Below are 21,396 nucleotides of genomic sequence, written 5' to 3'. Positions count from 1 at the left end.
AAATAAGACAAACATAATCGCAACACAACAGTGAGAAAAATACCTAAATCAAATGGGATTATTTCAATGAGGAACCTGCCGGATAGACGTAGATTCTCATATGTTCTTGCTAGAGAAAGCACAGGAGTCCTGTATTTGATGCAATAATAAGCTCTGAGTTTGCCTCCTGTGAAAAACTAGCCTTGATAGCGACGTCAAGCTTTCTTTTATCAGTAAATACTTGCAGTGGACCAAAGTGTGCACTGTCATCTTTTGTCGATAATAGACTTTTTGGCCTCCTCACACCTCCTTCCTGAACATATCCAGTTCTTTTTGAAAAAACATGCATACAGACAAAATGAATTCACTGGATTAAAAAGCATGCACATTCCAGAAAATGCACTGAATATCCAAAAATACTGAAAACAGCCACACAGGAGAGAAATGGAAGTGAGTAAGCGTTTGTTCCATCTGTGTTATTGGATATTGCCATGTGAGATGTGTGTGTCTATCACAGTTCAGCTGGCAAACATGACTATCAGAGCAGTTACTGATAGTCACTTCCACAGAAAATGTGCAGTTTGCATTTATGAAATGCAGCTTCTCAGAATCCACAGAGCTTTTCCTATTTGTCTGTGTGCCATTTGTATGACCCAGCAGTTGCTGTGACTTTGTAGTCTGTGCCAACAGATACAATACAATTACTGATATTTGGCTCAGTGGGGGGACTGATAATGTGGAGAGAGCTCCGCAAGAGCCACATCACAGGGAAACAGATGGGCTGTATTCCTGCTTGCTTCCTTAGCCGGACCCCAAATTTGACAGAACATCTGAGTGTGTATTCATACCGCTCGGGGCAGGTGTGTGTGTGTGAATCTGTGACTGAGAGAATATAAGGACAAAGCATTTAAAAAGATTATTGTATTTTTATCAACATGACAATAAAACTTTTATATTCGATGTATTTATAAAATGTTCACTCTTAATGTTCGTCAGTCATCATTAGAGGCTGATTAGAAGTGCCATCTTTATGACTCTGGGTATGAGAAACTGGGGAGCCCCTATAGCTCACTCACTACAGCTCCATGTAACAACGCTGTGTCCCCACGGCAGCAGCCCGGACTCGAATCTAACCTGGAGCCCCTTGCTGCATGTCACCCCCTACTCTCTCCCCACTTCCTGCCTCTCTCCCCTGTAAGAGCCAAAACATGTCTTTGCCACTAATCCAGACAATGATTAAATTTCCTATCTTTGTCACCATCAATTAGATGGAAATATTTACATATTTTTTGGAAGGCATTGCTGTCTAATTGTGAGAAAAGAAGATAGTGACTGAGACTGGCTGATGAGGTCCATGTTTTTCAGAGGGTTAGCACAGGGTTGATCCCTTTAAACAGCAAACAGTGTGTGGTGCTACCATTTACACAGTGCGATGTCAGCAAGGTTGAAATACTTCTGCATTTTCTGATGGGGACGGCCATTCTTCTTTTTCTTTTCTTTTTTGTACTCCTTTTTAATATTTTACTTTCAGGTTTTGTTTGCTGTCGTGAAACAAAATTCGACTACAAAGCAGGTGCCCCGCTGGGTCAAATGTATTTTTTGGAATTTTGCTAAATGCAAACAAAATGGTTAAAAAAATGAAACAAAAAGAGAATAAAAAGCCTTGAACAGGAAATGAGAGAAGAAGAGAGAAAAAGCACGGAGTGGGCAAACTAGCATGGTTTTTATGTGAAGAGCAGCAGTTGTTATTTACTCCTCAATGGTCCCTGGCGATTTGGGGGAAATGAGGAAGCCCAGGTGCCTGTCAACAGGCCAGACTTTGATCAATGGGCCTCTGGGTAGCAATCACACTTTTCTGTTGTCTGTGTGGTCCGCAGTTGGTGCATTCCTATTTGAATCTCATGTTTATTAAAGCGGGAAACAACAAGCTGCCTTCTCTTTTCTTCCAGCACAGCGGGGTGTTTCTATTGGTGTGGGCACACAGTCATATATCTATAATAAGTAGAAATAAATGGCTTGCTTTGCCTTTAAAGTGCTTTCCAGCTGTGCAGCCTGAAATAGTCTAATGTGGAGCCCAGTTCCACTTGACGCAGCAGACACATGGAAGCAGAGGTCCGACTGAATGTGTACCTGCACCCTGGATGCACTACTGAAGCATGGACATTGATACTTAACATATGCACTGTGAGGATCGCCGGCGTGAATCAGTTTATGAGTTGTTTATTCTTCAAGGACGGATACAAACACAAGGACATTGCAAACAACTGCCTGTTGCGTCGTTTTAAATTATTTTTAGCCAGTGTCAGCGAGTTGCTAAAGCCTGTCCTTGGAGGAGGCTGGTGCACAAACACTTGAGGTTTGCAGCTCAGCACTGTTTGTTGTTCTCTTTACAGACATTAAATTAGCAGTCTTTATTCCTCACCTAGTGGCGAGGATATACATACTACTGCCAAGTATCTATCCAGCTACTTGAGCTTGAGGAGCATGGACGTTTTCATGTGCATTACTTGATATCCCTGCATGATTATTATCTAAAATTCATGAGAAGTACAGCAATATTGTGCTGTATTTCTACAAAAAATGGTCAACACCAAATGAATTCGTTTTTTTCCTTTGGACATGTCAAAGGTGACTAATAACTAAAAAAAAGGACCATGGATACAATCCTAGTTCTTTTTTTTACATTTACTATGTTGATAATTGAAGTTTGTTTGTTGTTCTAGCCGTACTTACTGTGTTAAAACAATTTATTGACATAAAAATAAAAATTAATTTATGGTATAAAAGCCTAAAATGCCCTGGGTTATACATAAACTGTTAATGTTTGCACCGTCTGTTTTACACTGATGCTGCTGTTTGTTCTCCTGGATTTTAATATTTCAGTCCATGTCTGGTAAATCCTGTTTTGATGATTCCTTCAACAGCAGCAGCACCGAGTTAAGAAAAGTTCCCCCGAAGGGACAACAAATCTCTTTCCTCCTCTACTTTGGCAATGTTACATTAGTCTAAGTTGTCCTTATCAGCAGCTATTTGACATGTAATTTCAAACAAATCCTGCTTTATTTTTTTCCTCTTAAATAGAATGCTAAATGCTAAACGCGTTTTTATTTTTCTTTCCTCTTCTACTCATTTACTGTTAAAACAAATTATGCAGGTAATCCATTTATCAGCTGCACCATTACAGAGAATTTCCATTCTACTCTCACACCGTACATACGTATCATTGCTCTACAATGAGCAAATATTACAGCCAAGACAGTCTGAAGTGAAGGTCACTGCTCCAGGTATCGCTGTATTTTAAACCAATTATTAGTATCTAGTTAAAGTAGCCACCTGCCATGTCAAAAACTAACACTGCAATCAATTTGTCGTGTGGTTGCATACAACAGCTGTCAGAAATTAGATTACAACACTCTGAAATTGAGTTGGAGCGAAACAAAGTGTGACAAATATTCATGTTTATGCTCACGTTTCACACATAAAATCACACAGGAAAACAAGTGCAGCTCTGAGAAACTGCCTCTCTTCCTCTGTGCTGAAAGAGTTGACACACATTTGTTGAAAATGTGCTGAAAGTCAGGTGCACAGCACGGTGCTTCGCCACTGTTTGTACATCAGCTTTAACCTCCTATAATCAAAGAGTCAGGTGCGCAGAGAACAAGGAGCTGCTGAGGTAAATGTGATGAGATGGTGGCCTTTTGGTCCATAAGGCAAAACAAAAGGAGATTACACAGCACAGGTTGTGTTAGAGCACTGAAGTTTTCACCAATTCAGTCAATTCAATTCCAGTAATCTACTGCACATCACTGCTGTAGTTAATAAGTTTGGCATGTTTATGACACAAGCGTGTAGCTAACAAGGAGTCACAAGGTCAGGGATAAGTAATTTGAAAACTAAAACATTCATTAAACCAATGATGATCAATACTTTAATAATAATGTATGAAATGGCAATGTTCAAACAATCTGTGAACAAGCTGAATCTACAGCTCCCCTCAGCTTTACAGAGCTTTACGATTACAGTACAGTACACTACGTGCTCAGCACCAAACAGCACACACATAAACTCAGTGGCTAGCTTATGAACACTGTGGAACATTTAGTACTAATGAGGCAGATATTTCCCTCAGAAGTTACATAAAAGACAGAGCTTAAAGAGAGACAAAGCCGGACATTCATCAGATGGACAGTCACACAACTGAACGATAACGTTGCTGACTGAAGGAAAGAAAAGCTTAATTTTGAATACAGATATACATGGGAGAGGATAGTGGGAAAGGTATTACCTAGAAGAGCTGCATTTAATGTTTCCTGGTAGTTCAACATCATTTGACGTTTCATTTTATCCCTGAAAATTTCATGGTGGGAGCTCAGAAAAGCAGCTCTGGTATATTCCCTCACAGAAAAGAGTATGCGGATCCCTCAGTCCTTGATTCTCGAGAAAAGATCAGGGGAAGCGTCGTCATGTCCCAGACACTCAATACCATTTACGAAGAAATGCTCTTTTATAGATTACTTTTAGGGCATTTCTGTTTTATTAGACCACTCACAGTGAAAAGAGGCAGAAAAGATGGCTGAGCAAAAATGTAACAAAGCAACAAAAGGATCCAGGTGAATTTCAAACCTATTATGGCAGAGCCACCAGGACAGCCCAGAAGCTGCTATTTTAGATTCTATTTTATACTCTTTTATCTTCTTCTATGAACTGGAAGTAAAGTGAATCGAAATGAATTTTCTCTTGACCATTTCAGTGGCTTAACATGCTGGCTGAGTTTGGAAATGCTTTTTGACTGAGTTAAAAAAAAGTGAACTCTCTTTAACACCAAAGGCTGGTCAGCATCAAATGTCATCAAATATGATACTTCAGTCTCTAACATTGTTTTATGAGCTAAAAGAGTCCATGTTTTTTGATAACAAAGTATTATTAGAGCATGTTTGCCTCAATTTAGTTTGATAACTGCAACATCAAACACTTAATATCATCTAGGATTTCTCAACAGTGACTTTAATAGAAAAAGGATGGGACCTAAAATCAAACCCTGAGGAGCGCCAAGCACTGTGCTCTCTGAGGGTACGTTATAAGAAGACGGCATGATATTTCAATTTCATTTCAGCATCCTGACTTCTGTGCCAAAATTTCAGACAATCAGTGGACTCAGTGGTCACATAAGGGCTGAACTTTCACACCGTCAGACACTAAAAGGTTGTTAAAATCCATTATGTTGCAATAATGCTTCTTCTTTGTCTAGATGGCGAAAACCAAATTGCTCAAGCTATGTATTCGCGTCAGAGAGAAACACACAGACACACACAAGCACAGACACGGACACACACACCTGAACCTTGTTGCTCGCCAAGTGCTGATTTGTTTTGTGCTTTTTCAGCAGGATTGCTCTATCATCAGAGAGGATGGAAAATCACCTCTGTGCAAATTGAAAATATTTGGCGTTAATCCATCTACGTGTTTGGCACTCCCTTTATTCAGTTAGACATGGCCCATGTGTATACACAGCTTATATGTGTGTGTTTGGATTGAATAAAAGAGAAAAAGGAAAGGGTGAGGCTTCATACGATTACTCTAACTTGCAGACTTCAGCTACATCTCCTTAATTATGAGTTTACTACACGTTTGATGAATGTACAGCAATATGAAAAAGCAGCAGTTAAAAGCATCCTCCAGACTTTGAGGAGTGTCCAGTGTCCTCTCCGGTTACCTTCGTGTGTTGACATCACAGTAGGCCTGACCTTTTCCCCTTGGCTTTAATGAAATTAAACCAAAATCAGGCAGATGTCAACGGAAGGGCACTGGGCAGGGCTGACCTTTCTCCTCCCTCAGATTGCAGTGAGTGGGCAGAGATGCAATGTGGGGGAGTTTAGAGACGAGACAAAGTCTGTCCTGGAAGTCATCCAAACTTTCATGTGTTTACACAAACACACATGCAAAACTTAATTTTGCCAATTTTTGCAATTGGTTTTAATCAAAGTCCCTTCATGTTCTAAAGACACATCAATGCTACAGACATTTAACAACAAAGGTGTTTTCAAGGCTTCCTGATAAAAGAGGAGGTGGCAGGAGAGCAAAGCGACGTAGTAACATTTACACAGCCAGACTTTGATTTTCTCTCAGACTGAAGGGTGAGGAAGTGACATCTTGGTGGTGAAATGATCATAGAACCCTGGAAGCGGTATAAGCCCTCCATCATGGTCATGGCAGCCAGATGAAAAGCAGCACATAGACACAGACCGTGCTGTGGGGTAAGGAGCTGGAGCATAAGTGTGGACAGTGCTGAGGGAAGCATCTTCTCCTACTGAGCACTGACTATCAGATACGTCTTTAGCTTGTACGAGTCTGTGCCCCGAGGATGTTTGTGACATTTAGAATGTACAATGGATCCTTCTGCGTTAACGCGTACCCAGCACTTAAATTCAGAGTCAGCTGTTTTTTGTGATTGGAAAAATAGCAGCTTAGAAAAAGATTAAAGTTGTTTATAATAAACCTGAATACAGCACATGAATTGCTTGTCCAGTAATTACGATATCAAAGTGTGGTTTACCTTGATCCTGTTGATAACACCAAATACTGTCATGAGTCTTTTGTACATTTAAGGGCTGTGTTTGACTTTTATATCCAGTCACAAACAGCTCCAAAAGGTCTTCAGCTGAGTCTCAAATGTGACACCGGGTGAGCCATAAAGAAAACAGTGATAAACGCAAAGATAATAGGATGAAAGGAAACATTCTAGACAAAAAAGACAAATCAGGTAGATTTACTATGACAGGCATGCTGACAGATGGGGGGCAGATTTCCCCAGTCGCTGAATAATTTAATCAGCGATGAACACGTTATAGAAATTGCCAAAAGTTTACCCACTGAATCATAAAATATCAAAACACTAGTTCATAACTGATCTTTTTAAGCCCTGTACAGTATCATCACAATATGCCTACTGTATCTGTCTACATTTAGAAGATATGTAGTATACTTTAGTAACTTATAACGAGCTGTTTGCAGTCCCAAACCCCCACTTACTGTAGCTAGTTTGTGACTTTCATTTGCAAAAATAGAGAAACACACAGAAAAATATATTTTTTACTTCTTTAGCCCTGTTTCTGAAGATGTGTGGTACAAATCCAAGATGATAAATTATTCAGTTAGCTCTAAAAAACAAACCAAACACCAGTTAAGATCTGGTTTCAGATGTCCATCCCTCTCTGTTTTATACAGGCAAACCTGCCAATCACTCTGAAAAACATTAGAAGGACACGCATCAAGATTTGTAGAAATGAAAAGATTCTCTGCTTGCTGTGCACCATGGTTTTCTTTTCCATTTTTGCAGTGGCTAGGTACCTTGTAGACTGATATTGTGGGGCCAACTATCCCAGAAAAAAATGCTGCTGGCCAGCTAATGCAAAATGGGACTCATATATATGTCAGATATATTCAGCAACGTACACAACGTACACATTGATTTCAATCTAAAGGACTTCTAAGACGTAGCATCTTTGGAAAACAATGTTTCAAAAAACAAATACGAAATCTAAATGAATTAATTGGAAAGACCAACCACTAAAACAGAAAGACGAGGAGGTATCATCATGTAGGTACCATAGAGACAACACAACAACATCACAGTGCCACCAGAAAGAGAGGTGCTGGAAAACTGCAGATGAATAGTTATGAAACTGCATATTTAAAAATATTTATCTTACTGGCTCCTAAATGGGGCCCCCTAGTGATTGTGGATACCACTACTGAATTCGACCCACAGGTTTACAAAAATGATCAAATTTCATCATGATGCGAGTACACTCAGCTAGAATTACGCCATCAAGCAAACTTCATACAGGATCACTTTAACACAGAACAACAAAGCTCTGAGATGATTGCAGATGCCAAAAACACCTGCTTCACAAGCAGGCCTATGATGCTGCACACATGTTGGAATGAAAAGGTTTCACTAGGGTCAAAGACATAGAGGTACAACAGTCTGACGAGTCAACAACTATGAAATGAATGACCAACTATTTTGATAATCAGTTAATTGTTTTGAGTAAATTTTCAAGAAAAGTAAGTCAAAAGTCTCTGATTCCAGCCTCTTAAATGTGGTTTCTTTACTCTTCTAAAACAAAAAACTGAATATCTTTGGATTGTGGACAACGCAAGATTTTAGGACGTCATCTTGGGCTTTGGGAAACACATTTTTCACTATTTTCTGAAACAACTAACAAATGAATTGAGAAAATAATTGTTAGTTGCAGCCCTTGTGTCCTCATACTTTGAAACAAAATGACACCAACGGAGACTGTATTCATATTTAAGTTGAAAAACAACCAGAAGTGGTGCTTTTAAGTGGGCTACAACCTCTGATTGTTATTAATATTTTTTGATTAATTATGCAGAAAATGTCAGAAAACAGCTTAAAAATGTCCATTTAAATTTTTCAGAAGCCCTAGGTGATAGTTTGAAGTTACCAAAACCCAAAATAATAATAATACTTAAAAAAAACAGTGAATGTTTAGAATTTTTATTTGATAAATGTTTTGAATCATTAATTGATTGTCAGTACTGTTGGCAATTAGTATTCTGTCGATCGATTCTTTTACTGATTCTAAACTTACTGTCTCAAAAAAGGTCTAATTAGGATGAGCTGGACTTTCCTTTAGAAAAGCAAAGTACTGTTCTCCCCCGAGGACAAGACTCCGAAAAGACTGCAGGCTCAACCGCTCTCTGGCGCTGCAGCATTAAGTTGTTAGACAGCTTTTAACAGGCATGACCACACAGCCATCCTTCTGTGCACAAGTTGTACAGTTTAGGATGATCAAACACTATAGGTCACCCCGGTGCACGCCATCTGAAGTCCTTTTAGGGGAGGATGTGTCCAATATGAGAGCAGTGCAGCCTTCCTCCCTGCTGAGAGCTGAACCCTGGTCTCTGGAGACAGCAGGAGACTCGTCATCCAAATGTTAACAGTGTTGCCATTTGCCAGAGCAAATATAGAAACACTGACAGCGAGGCATGAATAAATCAACATTAACATCACTTTAATGTTTTACACATTTTCTAAAAATGGAGTTTTGATTGTATAATACAGCAGGGGAAACAGCAGTCTCTGCTCTCCAGATTCCACATTAACTGTGTGAATAACAAGGAAAACTGGCAGCTGAAACTTCACCGCACTTGACTCAGTTTGTCCACCTTAACATGCCAAATGACTTACAATTTACAGGAAGGATCTGAAATAAAAGGACAACAAATGCAGTAAGGCTATTCTGTTTTTTAATCTAAACAATCCAGTGTTACCCACAGAGCATCAACTCAGCATTCTGTCTAGATACAGACCAGAGAGAGAAGTGAACTGTTGAACTGCTGTTGGCTGAGTGGCCCGATGTCTTCACAAATACTTCTCCTTGCAGTTCACAAGTTATTATGTTGAGTCGTTTTTTGTAATTTACATAGCTACTGTTCATGTCATGTGTCCAAAACAAACATGGCGTCCAAGCAGCAGAAGATCTGCTGTGAAAAGTTAAAATCCATTATTGTGGATTACAGACTATATCTTTGCCTTTGCATTGCCATGTAAAACAATAACAGCCAATCTCATTGGACTTACAGCAGCTACAGTCATATCCACTGAATAATAATTGCAGGGTATTGTCTAAATATTTTGAAGGACGTTTTACAGCACTTTAATGACCTTGCCTTTGGCACTAACAATGCCAGAAACACCAGTGGCTGTGCTGCTGATGTCAACAGGGAGTGTTATATAGAATAATTATCTCCTTGGAGATATGATATATTCCACAGGTATGTTCCTGGCTCATTTTAATGGCCGGCTCAGCTCAGAATTTTAAATAGCCTGACCCGAGATTAAGTAACTGCATGTCTCATCTATGTCCTGCTACCTGAGTCAGCGTATGCACACACAATACAAGCTGTGTTTGTGGCTGAATGTGGGAGGTTGTCTGTGGTTTTGTGGTCTCCCCTTACTCTTTCTCAACCTTCCCCTCGCTCAGTCGAGACGGCGCCTCGCATTTGGGCCTGCAGGTAAAGCCAGGTGTCTATTGGAGCATCAGTGTAGATCAACAAAAGGTGAAACACATCGCAACAGGCAGAAAAATGTGCTTTATTTAGATCTTTGTCTCTAACACTGAGCCCTGGACTCAAGTATGCGTACGCTTGCTTGCAGTAGAAACTCAACAGTCTTGTATTCATTCCACTTTTTCCAAAATGACAAAATTCCACTCCAAGTACTAAGCTGCCAGGCACCAAAACAGAGATGGGAGGTGGGGAGAATTGGTGCAAAAAAAAAAAAAAGAAAGAAGCAATCTGAGCTCTGAAACCTCAGGCTCGACAGTTTCCAAAACACATTCTTCAAAATGCACATCACAGCACAGCACAGCACCAGAAGCAGCGTTAAGTAGTTCATACATATGAAATAAAGAAAAGAACTTGAGGGGGAAAAGCAGGAACATAAAAAAAAGCCAGAAAAGCACATGTCATATCACAGGATATTAAAGCCCTTTCTGCCTCCCTTCTTTTTTCTTTCCACTCTTTTAATAAGAAGCCTTTCTAGTTGCTAACACTTCACATCAAGATGCTATGCTGACTGTGTGCGCCTGTGTGGGCCCTCTAATAGGTGTCTGTGTAATTGGCTGGTTGACAGGCTGATCACTAAGAGGCATGAGATGAAGGGCTCTGGGGAGGAGATGTCCATCTTCACTCTCCTTCTGTTGCCATGCCACCGTGACAAACACACATCTGTAAGCAAACCAACCAAAGCTGTGCACTCGAAGCATGAATACTCTACCTGAAAACGAAAAGATCACTGTGTACACACTTTATATCTGCTATGGTACATCAGTCCTGCATTTTGAAACAGCCAACTACACATCAAATACTGTGTTCATGGATGATGCAACCCCCAAGTCTGACTCCAGCATCATGTCATATCATCATTCATATCTTCACTGCCAACTGACTCCTCTCACTGGGAATACTACCATTATTCAGAGATCTTAAAATGGTAAAAACATTTCAACTCCACCAGCCTGAGTTGCTTAAATGCACATTTGCTTGCTTTCCAGGACTTGATGCCCAGTTTAGGGGAGTCACAGCAAAATGTATCCAACAAACACCATATGTTACTTTCTTATTTGTTCAAACACCTTAAAGTAGTTATTTTGACAGCCTACACGATGAAGAAAAAGAGGAAAAGCAGTTTGATAGAGAATAGCCTAAAGTAGTTAGAAAGAAAGTAAAGAAAGTGGCGTACTGGAATAAGTCTTCCCATGGTGTTGTGTCACTGTGACAATCATTGGAAGAAATGTGAATGAAAATTTCACCACTGGTCAGAGACTCCAGCATTATAGACAGAGCAAACGGATGTAAAGAGCAAATGTGATCCAACCAAGACGAGAGGTCTTATCATAGACAGGCCTCCGATACATTGTGGCGGCCGTAACGATAGCAACATTAACTGCCACGGATTGATTTTCTGTTTTTATGGTTAACCCCCCCCATCCCCATATATTCATATATTACATCAAATCCCCACCAAGTGCCACCAACCAAATCCTTGCAAGAACAGCAGGCGAAAGGAATGTCTTCCCTTTTAGGAATCAATACTTTTGTAAAATAAAAATAAAAGATTACAGTGACTATAAAGGATTACATTTTCTGAAAACAATTAAGGTGCATAAGCCAAAGTCCCTTTCTTATTGTCACGGCGCGGCTGCACCCCTCCCTCCCTCCTTTGTGTTTCTTGCTGTTTGTTCTCTCTCGGTGTTTGTTTGTCTGGGTGTGGAACTTTATTTTCCCACCTGCTGCCAATCAACCTGCACACCTGCAACCCACACACTCATCAAGCTCCTCAGTCTCTACACTTCAGTCTCAGCCAGATCGCTCAGTTTGCCGACGTTCTAACAATATGGGCAGGTTTAAGCCTTGATAAGTAATTTCCTCGTGTTTGCCTGAACCTGTTTTAATTCTGTGCCTCAGGTTTATTGACTCTCTGTGGTCTCAGTCTACCTGCTTGGCCCAGCGTTTGCCAATCTGCCCTGCAGCCAACTACTGAGCTCTCTCTGCTTGCTCTGCTCCACTGCCATTATGGCTCAGCTCTCCAGGCCTCCATCTCAACATCAATAAACAAATATGCACTTAAACTAGTGCAAACCATATGTCTGGGCTCGACTACGAGTCCAGAATTAGATCAACATTACAGTCATTGTTAATCACGGGCTAATAATTTATTTCAGTTGATTAATAGGTTAGTTGATGGATGGAAAATTAATTGGCTTTTTATTACTATTTACTTTTTATTTACTATTTATTGTTTTATCTTTGAAGCATTTTTGAAGCGAAAACTAGAAAATTTACTGGCTACAGCTTCTGTTCTGGTTCCAAATGTGAATATCTGCTGATTTTCATAGTCTCTTACTGAATATCTTCAGGTTTGGACTTTTGGTCTGGCAAAACAAGACCTCTGAAGATGTCACCTGAGAGCTACTGTGCACAGCCAGCAACAACAGCAACAAAGAGCAAAGCATGCAAATAACTAAATTCTTATCTAAAATAGGTCATATTTCATATGTTTGACCAAAGTGAGACAGTGAGTGAAAGACAGTCTGGTACCTTGAGTCCTCCACACTCTGCTGCTGATCCCTGGTCCACTCCAGTGATGTAAATACCCAGAGCATATTCAGCTCCCCCCCGGATCATCAGACCCAGAGACCGGCCATCATCCAACACCAAGTTGACCTATTGAAGACGGACAGATATATAAAGACGGCAGAAGCAGGGGTTAAATATCTAGAGATTGAGTGAAACAGCCATTTCTTAAATACCAACATTTTAAATGACATTTTACATTCTCCATTGTGTTACTTGACAGGCTGCCAGATTTTGCCCATGCTGTCGGCTGTTCAAACTGAAACGGATATGTGAAACACAATGCATGGAGGAAATGACAGCCCCGCTCTGAGCCGGGATTTGCTGGCAGAAAATAAAGAGCTTCAGGAGCGACTTAGATGTGGTGACACAGGGCTATTAATGAGGAGGCTGAATCTGTTCTGATTGGAGGACTGACTGTTTAAATTGGTCAATCAGTTTGTTTACAAGGCTCATCACTGTCACTCCCCCTGATAAGCAGAGCAGACAATGTCTGACACTGTTTGAATTCAAATAATCCATCAACCGGAAATATTGGACGACTACAAAATACCCTGGCTATAGCATCCAACTAAACACGCTGCTGCAGGGAGCTGAGGATATCTACAGGATATACATGAATTTGCCAAAATGATTCCAGTTTCTACATTAGCAAAAATATATATTCAACATCATCTTGTGCTGTTTTTAGGTATTATAATAAATGATGTGGATACAGCTACACAATCAAAATATACTTGTTTTAATGCAAGAAACAGTTTCATGCTGCCTCTTACAGTATGTGGCTTGTCTGAATAAATCAAAAAGTCAACTTCAGTTTTAGCACGTGAAAACTTAAATCTCTTATTTATAGAACCATTTGTGTTATTGCTGAACCCATCACTGCAACTGAATACCTTAAGTCTAAATGGAATCAATTTCTCAAGGTGTTACGGTGAATAAAGCAAGAAAGCTGGAGGACCACAATAAACACTGCTTCATTTTACTGGTTTGAAAAAAGTTGTGATGGAATCCATCCAGCAGGGCACCTCTGTCATTTATATCCAAAATGTTTGACCTCTCGAACATTCGAAGGCTGTGCTTCTGAAGATGGTGAGAGACCTGTTTTTACACAATTTTCAAAAATCTACAATTTGTTTGGCAGTGGCTTGGCAGTGTTAGTGCACCAGCTCAAAGTGAAGTGGACCTGATGCGTCTCATCTGAGAGTGTGTCTGACTAGAGGAGCTGCACTTGTAAAGACCTGGATTAAGAGGCATCAACACAGAATCCTTCTCAGCTACACAGTCTACATGCAGCTATGCATCTATACAAGAGTACCCTGCTAAACACTTTACCACTCAAAACTCATCTTTTTCACCTTGCTTTTATATTTTGACTTGATTACAATTTGCATATAAAATATATAGCTATAACTTCACTATGTATGTGTGCGTGTGTGTGTGTATATATATAAACTTCTATGTAACACCCTCTCAGTCAATGTCTTTTCTGTGTTTTTAGCATTTTCCACAATGTAGATTAATACTGAAGACAGTTTAAAGTGTAGCAAAGCAAAATATGTTTTAGATTGTTCAAAGTAGCCACCTTTTGCTTTGACAGCTTTGTGCACGAGTGGCATTCTGTCCACCAGCTTCATGAGGTCGTCACCTGGAATGATTTTCCAACAGCCTTGAAGGAGTTCCCATATATAGTTGGCTTTTGTCTCCTTCACTCTGCAGTCCAAATCATCCTAAACCATCTCAGGTGGGTTTAGTGTAAATAATTGTAGAAGCCAGGTCACCTGATGCAGCACTCCAGCACTCTCCATCTTGGTCAAATAGCCCTTACAAAGCCTGGAGGTGTGTTTTTGTCCTGTTGAAAAACAATGATTGTCCCACGCAGCACAAACCAGATGAGCCATGTTGCTGCTGTGGCAGCCATGCTGGGTTAGCTCTGAATTTTGAATAAATTGCCAACAGTGTCACTAGCAAAGCACCTCGACACCACCACACCTCCTCCTCCATGCTTCATGTTGGGAACCACACATCCATTCACCTTCTTTGCATCTCCCAAGCAATTCTCCTCTCCTTGCTGCTCTCCCTCAGCAGTGGTTTCTTTACAGCAGTTCAACCATGAAGGCCTGATTCTCACAGTCTCCTCCAAACAGTTGATGTTGACATGTGAACTCTCTGAAGCATTTATGTGGGCTCAAATCTGAGGTGCTGTTAACTGACTCCTGGTCTTCTTTTTCTGGGTTTCATGAGAACGTTTGATGATTTTGCAACTGCACTTGAAGATTCATTCAACTCTTAAAATTTGCGGACTGACTGACCTTGATGTCTTAAAGTAATGGACTGTCACTTCTCTTCACTAGGTTGAGCTGTTCTTGCCATAATATGCATTACTACAGTAGTCAAACAGGGCTATTCACGGCATACCAACACTGCCTTGGTACAACACAACTGGTCTCAAACTCATTAAGAAGCAAAGAAATTTCACTAATGAAATATGACAAGGCTTGGCCGTTAACTGAAAAGCATTCCAGGTGATGACCTCATGAAGCTGGTTGAGAGAATTTCAACAGTGGGCACAGCAGTTATCAAAGCAAACAGTAGCTACTCTGAAGAACCTAAAATATAAAACATAATTTGCTTTGTTTACACTTGTGGTCTGTTCTGCAGATGAAAGGCTTATATAAAACTATGCTATTCTGTCCCACCAGTGATGATTTGGGCAGGTACAATCTGCTCTTTCCCATCATTTCATCAATCATGTCTCTTAACTCTGCGACTATTTACATTGGCCTTTTAGCTTTTAGCTCACTTAATTGAATAATCTCAAAAAGTCAAAGCCAGCATTATACGCTGAAGATTTCCATGTGTTTACTTAAGATTGATCTGAACCACTTTTCTTTTGAAATGAATCACAGGTTCTATCATGATTTTAATACTTGAAGCATCTTAAGCTTGAGATTTGTCCCTCTCTCAACGGCACAGAAACACATACTATCATTGCAGTGTAGCACTGAACAATACTTCTCCATTAAAAACTTTCTGCTTCCTCTGTCTTTCACTTATGACTAATTGGATGAACTCAACTCAGCATTTTCAAAATATGTACATTTGGAAAGCAAAGAAACCACATTAAAGTCCACTGGGAGAGGTTCAGCAGTGGCTTAGCTGTGCCAAACTTTAAATTGTACATTTTACTTCATTACAATGAGGCCCATGATTACTTGGTTTAATCCTAATGTAGCCGTCTGCCAAGATTGAAAAGGGGAATCAGTTGCACCCTGGCGACTGCAAGATGACACATATGCAAATATCTCTATTAAACAATGTGACTTTCATCTGTCTTATTTCCCCTGCTGGTGGAAGTTTGGCATCTGGCACAGAAATCTTACTTTCATTCAGTGCATATGGTGCTGCACCACTTCCTCTTTAATAACAACTGTCTGCTTATTGAAGGTAAGCCAGCCACCTCTGCTCAGTGGGAATATGGAGGCATTCATGTTCTGTGACATTTATGCAGGACATGGAGAACAATTTTAATTACCAGACTCATCCTTCTTTTATTGGTAGCACATAGCAGTTCTCCTCATCAGCTCTTATCATGGAATCACTTCAATCCTCTTTCTTTCTAAAAGGAGTCCCGGTGGTCTCGTGTCTCTGTTTTGTAGGCAATGGAATATGAGATGGTGCTCATAGAGCCGTTGTTTGGCATAGACAAGTGCATTTAATGACAGCAGGGATTCATGAATGATATTGCACATATTGTGAGTGAAATTAGCACTGCGTGAAAGAGCAACTTAATTGAGTCACAAGCCCTTCCTAATGTCATAATATCCAAGACCAACAGTAGAAACACAGAGACTGCAGTAGCTTTGGACACGGTTTCTAGTAATCAAAACACCAAAGGCATTCATTTATTGTCAAACTGTTACTACTTGACATTTCCCAGTCTTTTGTTGCTCCTGTCCCAACTTGCTTGAAACGTGCTGTTGGCATCAAATTCAGAATAAGCATATATTTACAAAAATTAATGAAGTTGATCAGATAAAACATTACAATTACAATTAGTCATTTGCAGACGCTTATATCCAAAGCAACGTACATATGAATTCACAGACCCATGGCATAACATCGGGGGCAGTTTTGGGGTCCAGTATCTTGCCCAAGGATACTTTGGCATGTGGACTGCTGAGGCAAGGGACTGAAGCACCGACTTCCTAATTGGCAGATGTCCGCTCTACCTACTGAGCCACAGCCACCACAAGTTAACTGTATCGTCTTAGTACTCTTTCCAATTGAATATATGTCAAAAAGGATTACCAAATTATCACATTCTGTTTTATTTATGTTTTTATGCAGCGTCCCAACTTCTTTGGAATTCACTGACAAACGGGAAAACTCACAAAGCAGCTCGTGTTTAGCGGACTGCAGGTTCTCCACAGGGGGGAGCAGTTAGGCCACTGTGATAGCAGTTCCACACACCTAGTTCCACACTACAGGATAGTTAAAGTAATAGCAGCAGCAGCTTGACCTTCCGGTGCTACGTATCAGAGACACTGTGTTCTAGTTTGTTCAATGCAGAGCACATCTTTTTAATTGGTCCCTAGACCACGGAGCTAAATGGAAATCCAAATCCAAAAGAAAGAAGATTGAAAATGTTGAGATGACAGATTTTCTGAGTCAATAGCGACCACCTGAAAATTTCATGTAGTTCCCGACGCTCTACCCATTAAATGCTAATACAAATCAGATAAGACCTGTTTTAATTCCATAGACACTGCATTTCGTTGTCTCTGTGTTGCACTCTGACAATGACAATAAAGTTGAATCTAATCTAATCTAATCTAATCATTGAAAGCACCTTAATATCAGAAACGGATATGAATTCAATTTTCAAACAGCAAAGAAGCTAAAACAGCCAAACTATCTACTGGATTAATATTTTGTAAGCTTTATCTACACAGCACTAACTACAGCCTGTATTAATGGAGCTAAAGCAGTTAAGATTAATGTGTGGCTCTTAGCTGCTGAAAAATTGAAAGTTCTAGTGTAATAAATCTTTTAAACAGCTCTGACAGCTCCTTCCCTGCAGGTCATGAGGTGGTGACAGGGTGGAGCATTGCAGGACTAAAGGTCCAATTATGGTTGTTGTTTACGTTTTTTTGAATTTCTTTCACATTGGTCATCATCTTTTGCCAAATCTGAGTCAAACACTGGACCCAGACGATGATCTGGTGACCACTGAATGATTCTGCAACTGCATGACCTAATTGTTGCCAGTGCTTGTTGTGTTTGTCCAATCAGGTGTTTGAACGGCTCAAGTTCATGTTCAAGATGACTTATTCATGGCCACGGAAAGGACGGCAAAAGCTGTGCAATGTCTGTGCCTTCAAAAACTGTGCTTGACTAGACTGAATGTAAATCCAGGAACCCTTGTTTCAGTCTTAAGGGCGGTTCACAGCATGACGCCTGTTAGAGGCAACATTTTTGTTGGTAACTTTAGAGAAAGTTGGATGTTTTTTTAGCATATTTGTTAGAGTATTTATGATTTATGGATCAAACACTTTTCCATTTTGTTGCTTAGTTTAGCTCAGCTTAATTTAGCTTGCCTTTTTACATTCTTCATGAATATTTGATTTTACATTTTTAGCATTAACTGTCAGAGTTTTAAAGAAATTAGAGAAATTATCCATGCAAATAATATTATGGTAGCACTTTTTTTTTTGCAAAAAGAAGTGTTGAAAGTGCATAAGGGATGTAAGTGACAACAAATGCTATGAATTAATGTAATCATTCTTAGCACTTATGCAAATGTTGAATATTTTACTTTTCTCCCTGACAGAATTATTCCTTTGAACTTACAACTGAGATTTGTGCAAAACAAAATAGACAATGGAAACACCTCTCCATTAGTCCAGCGCTCCAGTGTTTTGTTTCCCATACAGAGCAGCCTCACCTTCTTCTCATCTCCCTCCTGCAGTAGCTGCATGTTGCTGCGTCGCTGGCTGTCAGTTCTCCTCAGGGTGGCGCTCCGATGCTCCGGAAGGTCAGGAGGAGGGGACACACTCCGACCCTGAGGATCAACCCAGGTATAAACATGGTTGGTGACATAGCCACCTGGAATCCGCCCGACTGAACGCACAGAGAGACAAAGCTTTTTACTGCCCTTCAGCACCTGAGGAGAGGAGAGGAGAGGAGAGGAGAGGAGAGGAGAGGAGAGGAGAGGAGAGAGGGGGACAGGAGAGTTACATTATAAACACAAGGCAAACATCTGTATGCATGGGTCAAGTTCAGAGCAAAGACTAGCCACAAATCCACACTTCAATCAGTGTAATTTGCTTTTGTCAGACCATCGCATACATTCACACAAAGACGTGTGGGTACAAACAGTGTGAGGTTGTGGCAGTGAATATTAAAGTGGGACACACCACTAAATGTGGGAGTAAATCAAAGATTACAGAGAAGCAAGCAATTTTGGCCATGCTTCTCCACCACCCCAAAAAGTTCAAATGATCACACACACACACACACACACACACACACACACACACACACACACACACACACACACAACAAACACATTTCTACTGAAAATTGCTGTTGGCTGTGCCTCATTGCTTTCTGATAGCGAGCTGTACGTGCAATCCCTCTGCAGATCAATGTATTCCCATGTGGCCGGCGGTCTGCAGAAATCAGACCGAACAGGGTTGAAGCTCTTAATGATCAAACAATCCCTGTGTACCACAAACACAAACAGGACCTCTTCTTTCATTCCAGACTAAATATCGCCACTAACGCTGCCAATTGTAAAACTGATATTAGTCCAAAACAGTGATCATATTGATCATACAGTATAAATCTGTAAGGTGTTTTTCATTTTTTTTTAGTGATTTATTTAAACATCTTGAACAATGCAACAGATTCAAAACTCTGGCAGCAACAAGGGTCCGTGGGCATCACTTATATAATAAAAGGACTCATTATTTAAGGTTGTTTCCTTGAGTCTTTTGTGGAACCTTCCTGCACCAGCGACAGAACAAGAGCTGCTCTTCCTTAATGAAAGTTAGCCAAGGGAAATTCTTTTTCTTTATATTGATACATTTTCTCATTTCTCCCTTATTTTCATTTCACAGCGTTTCATTTGTTTGTTATTACCGTGAGTTGTCTCGTTTTAAGCTACTATAAAAGTTGAAAAGTTTAGCCATTGTGTGCCAGCTAAAGAAAGAAAAGAGCATTTTTTATGAAAGTAATATATCAGTAAGATCCTAAAACTGCTTTTCATCAATCATCACAAATCTCTTTATATTTACCTCTGCATGAGATTAGAGCTAAATCTGTATTGCATCTCTTGTGTAAACATGCAGCCCTAACTCATTTATTTTCACTTGTACAAAACTGTAAGATTAGTTCATCAGAATGTGTAACTGCTCCACTGCTACTCTGACGCTGACACTCTGGATATATACTATATAAAACAGCGAGTTTTTGTACACACAGTGGATTAGTATTTTGTTTAATGTTAAATACATTTAAAGCTTTCTATTGCTTGAATTTATGTTGCTATTGAGAGTCATTTGAACTTTCTGTGTATTGTTGCAGAGTCATCATGGAGCCATTTATATTTCTGCTGTGTAATGTATTTTTATGTTATTTAGCATTACTTTTTTTTGTATTCAATTAAAAATAATAGTACAAAATAAAAAAATCTTAAACACCACACCATGATATGTACAGTTTCTGCAGATCCTATGTGTAAGGCGGGTGAAAAGACTCCTCAAAGTAGGTCTGTGTCCCTTAGGAATCACAGTTACCCACAAATAACACTAACCCAAACATCAATCTTCCTTCATCGGTCTTCCTCCTACGTACTACTACTGCTCTGTTGAAATTCCTATTAACATATGCTGCAAGCAATAACTCCAATTACCACTTGTCAAAGAGCTGAGGATTGCAGAAGAGGCCCATCTCCTTTGAGCAAAACAATCAAGATGAATCAATTTCACAATCATGATTTCTGCTGAGAGATAATAACTTTAAATTCTGAGGCAACAAAACCTTGTCAGCACTGAAGATCACTGACTGGACCAAAATGGCTGTCATTGCTCCCTCCCTGTTCCACCTCCTCTTTATGGGCCGTGTCAATGCAGAGGTGTGGATAAAAGTGCATAACAAATAAGTTCAGCAACACATGAGCAGGTACTGCGAGTAGCCTTTACACAGAGAGAGAGAGAAGATCCAACTACAGGAGAGAGAAATACTCGCATTCAGAAAGGCACACAAACCACAAACAGCAGGGAGTCAAAAAGGAAAATTGCCTGTCTTCTTGATTTTATTATTGTGTCAAAATTTTGACAGTGTTGATGACAAAGGCTATCTCCCTGATATGAACAATGCACATCAGCAGCACGTCATATCCCACTGAGCATCAGACATCACCAGGGGGTCCTGGGAATCCAAAGGCAATCACTGGATTGCATTGTTTGCAGGCTGAACATGTTGCAAAAAAAAAGGAAACTAGGGAGAAATTCGCTGGGAAAAAATGTGGAATGTGCAAGGGAGGTGTCAGAATACAGAAAGTATTACATATTTTAATTGTTCAGTTTGCAGTGGTGTTGCAAGCTCGCAGTTGTTCATCAATATTTGATTTCCTGTTAGTACAGAACACTGAAGTATATTGATTTTTTGTATAATAACTGCAAATACTACATGAAGTACATGTAGAACATACTGTGGACATGTATTATAGAGCTGGGACACGGC

General features: G+C 39.9%; 1 protein-coding gene across 1 annotated transcript in view; it reads right to left on the bottom strand.

Annotated features, from left to right (window-relative positions):
• whrna (whirlin a) overlaps positions 1 to 21,396 on the bottom strand; it is a 123,153-nt gene that overhangs the window by 48,619 nt on the left and 53,138 nt on the right. The window contains exons 2-3 of the mRNA XM_076758070.1: positions 18,593 to 18,811; positions 12,610 to 12,735 (exon numbers count right to left, since the gene is read on the bottom strand). Coding sequence (XP_076614185.1) covers positions 12,610 to 12,735; positions 18,593 to 18,811 — 345 coding nt within the window. The remainder of the gene's footprint in view (positions 1 to 12,609; positions 12,736 to 18,592; positions 18,812 to 21,396) is intronic.

The sequence above is a fragment of the Chaetodon auriga genome, chromosome 19 (genome assembly GCF_051107435.1).
Source record: "Chaetodon auriga isolate fChaAug3 chromosome 19, fChaAug3.hap1, whole genome shotgun sequence".
In the NCBI taxonomy this organism is placed as follows: domain Eukaryota; kingdom Metazoa; phylum Chordata; class Actinopteri; order Chaetodontiformes; family Chaetodontidae; genus Chaetodon; species Chaetodon auriga.
This window is presented reverse-complemented; position numbering and strand designations above follow the sequence as displayed.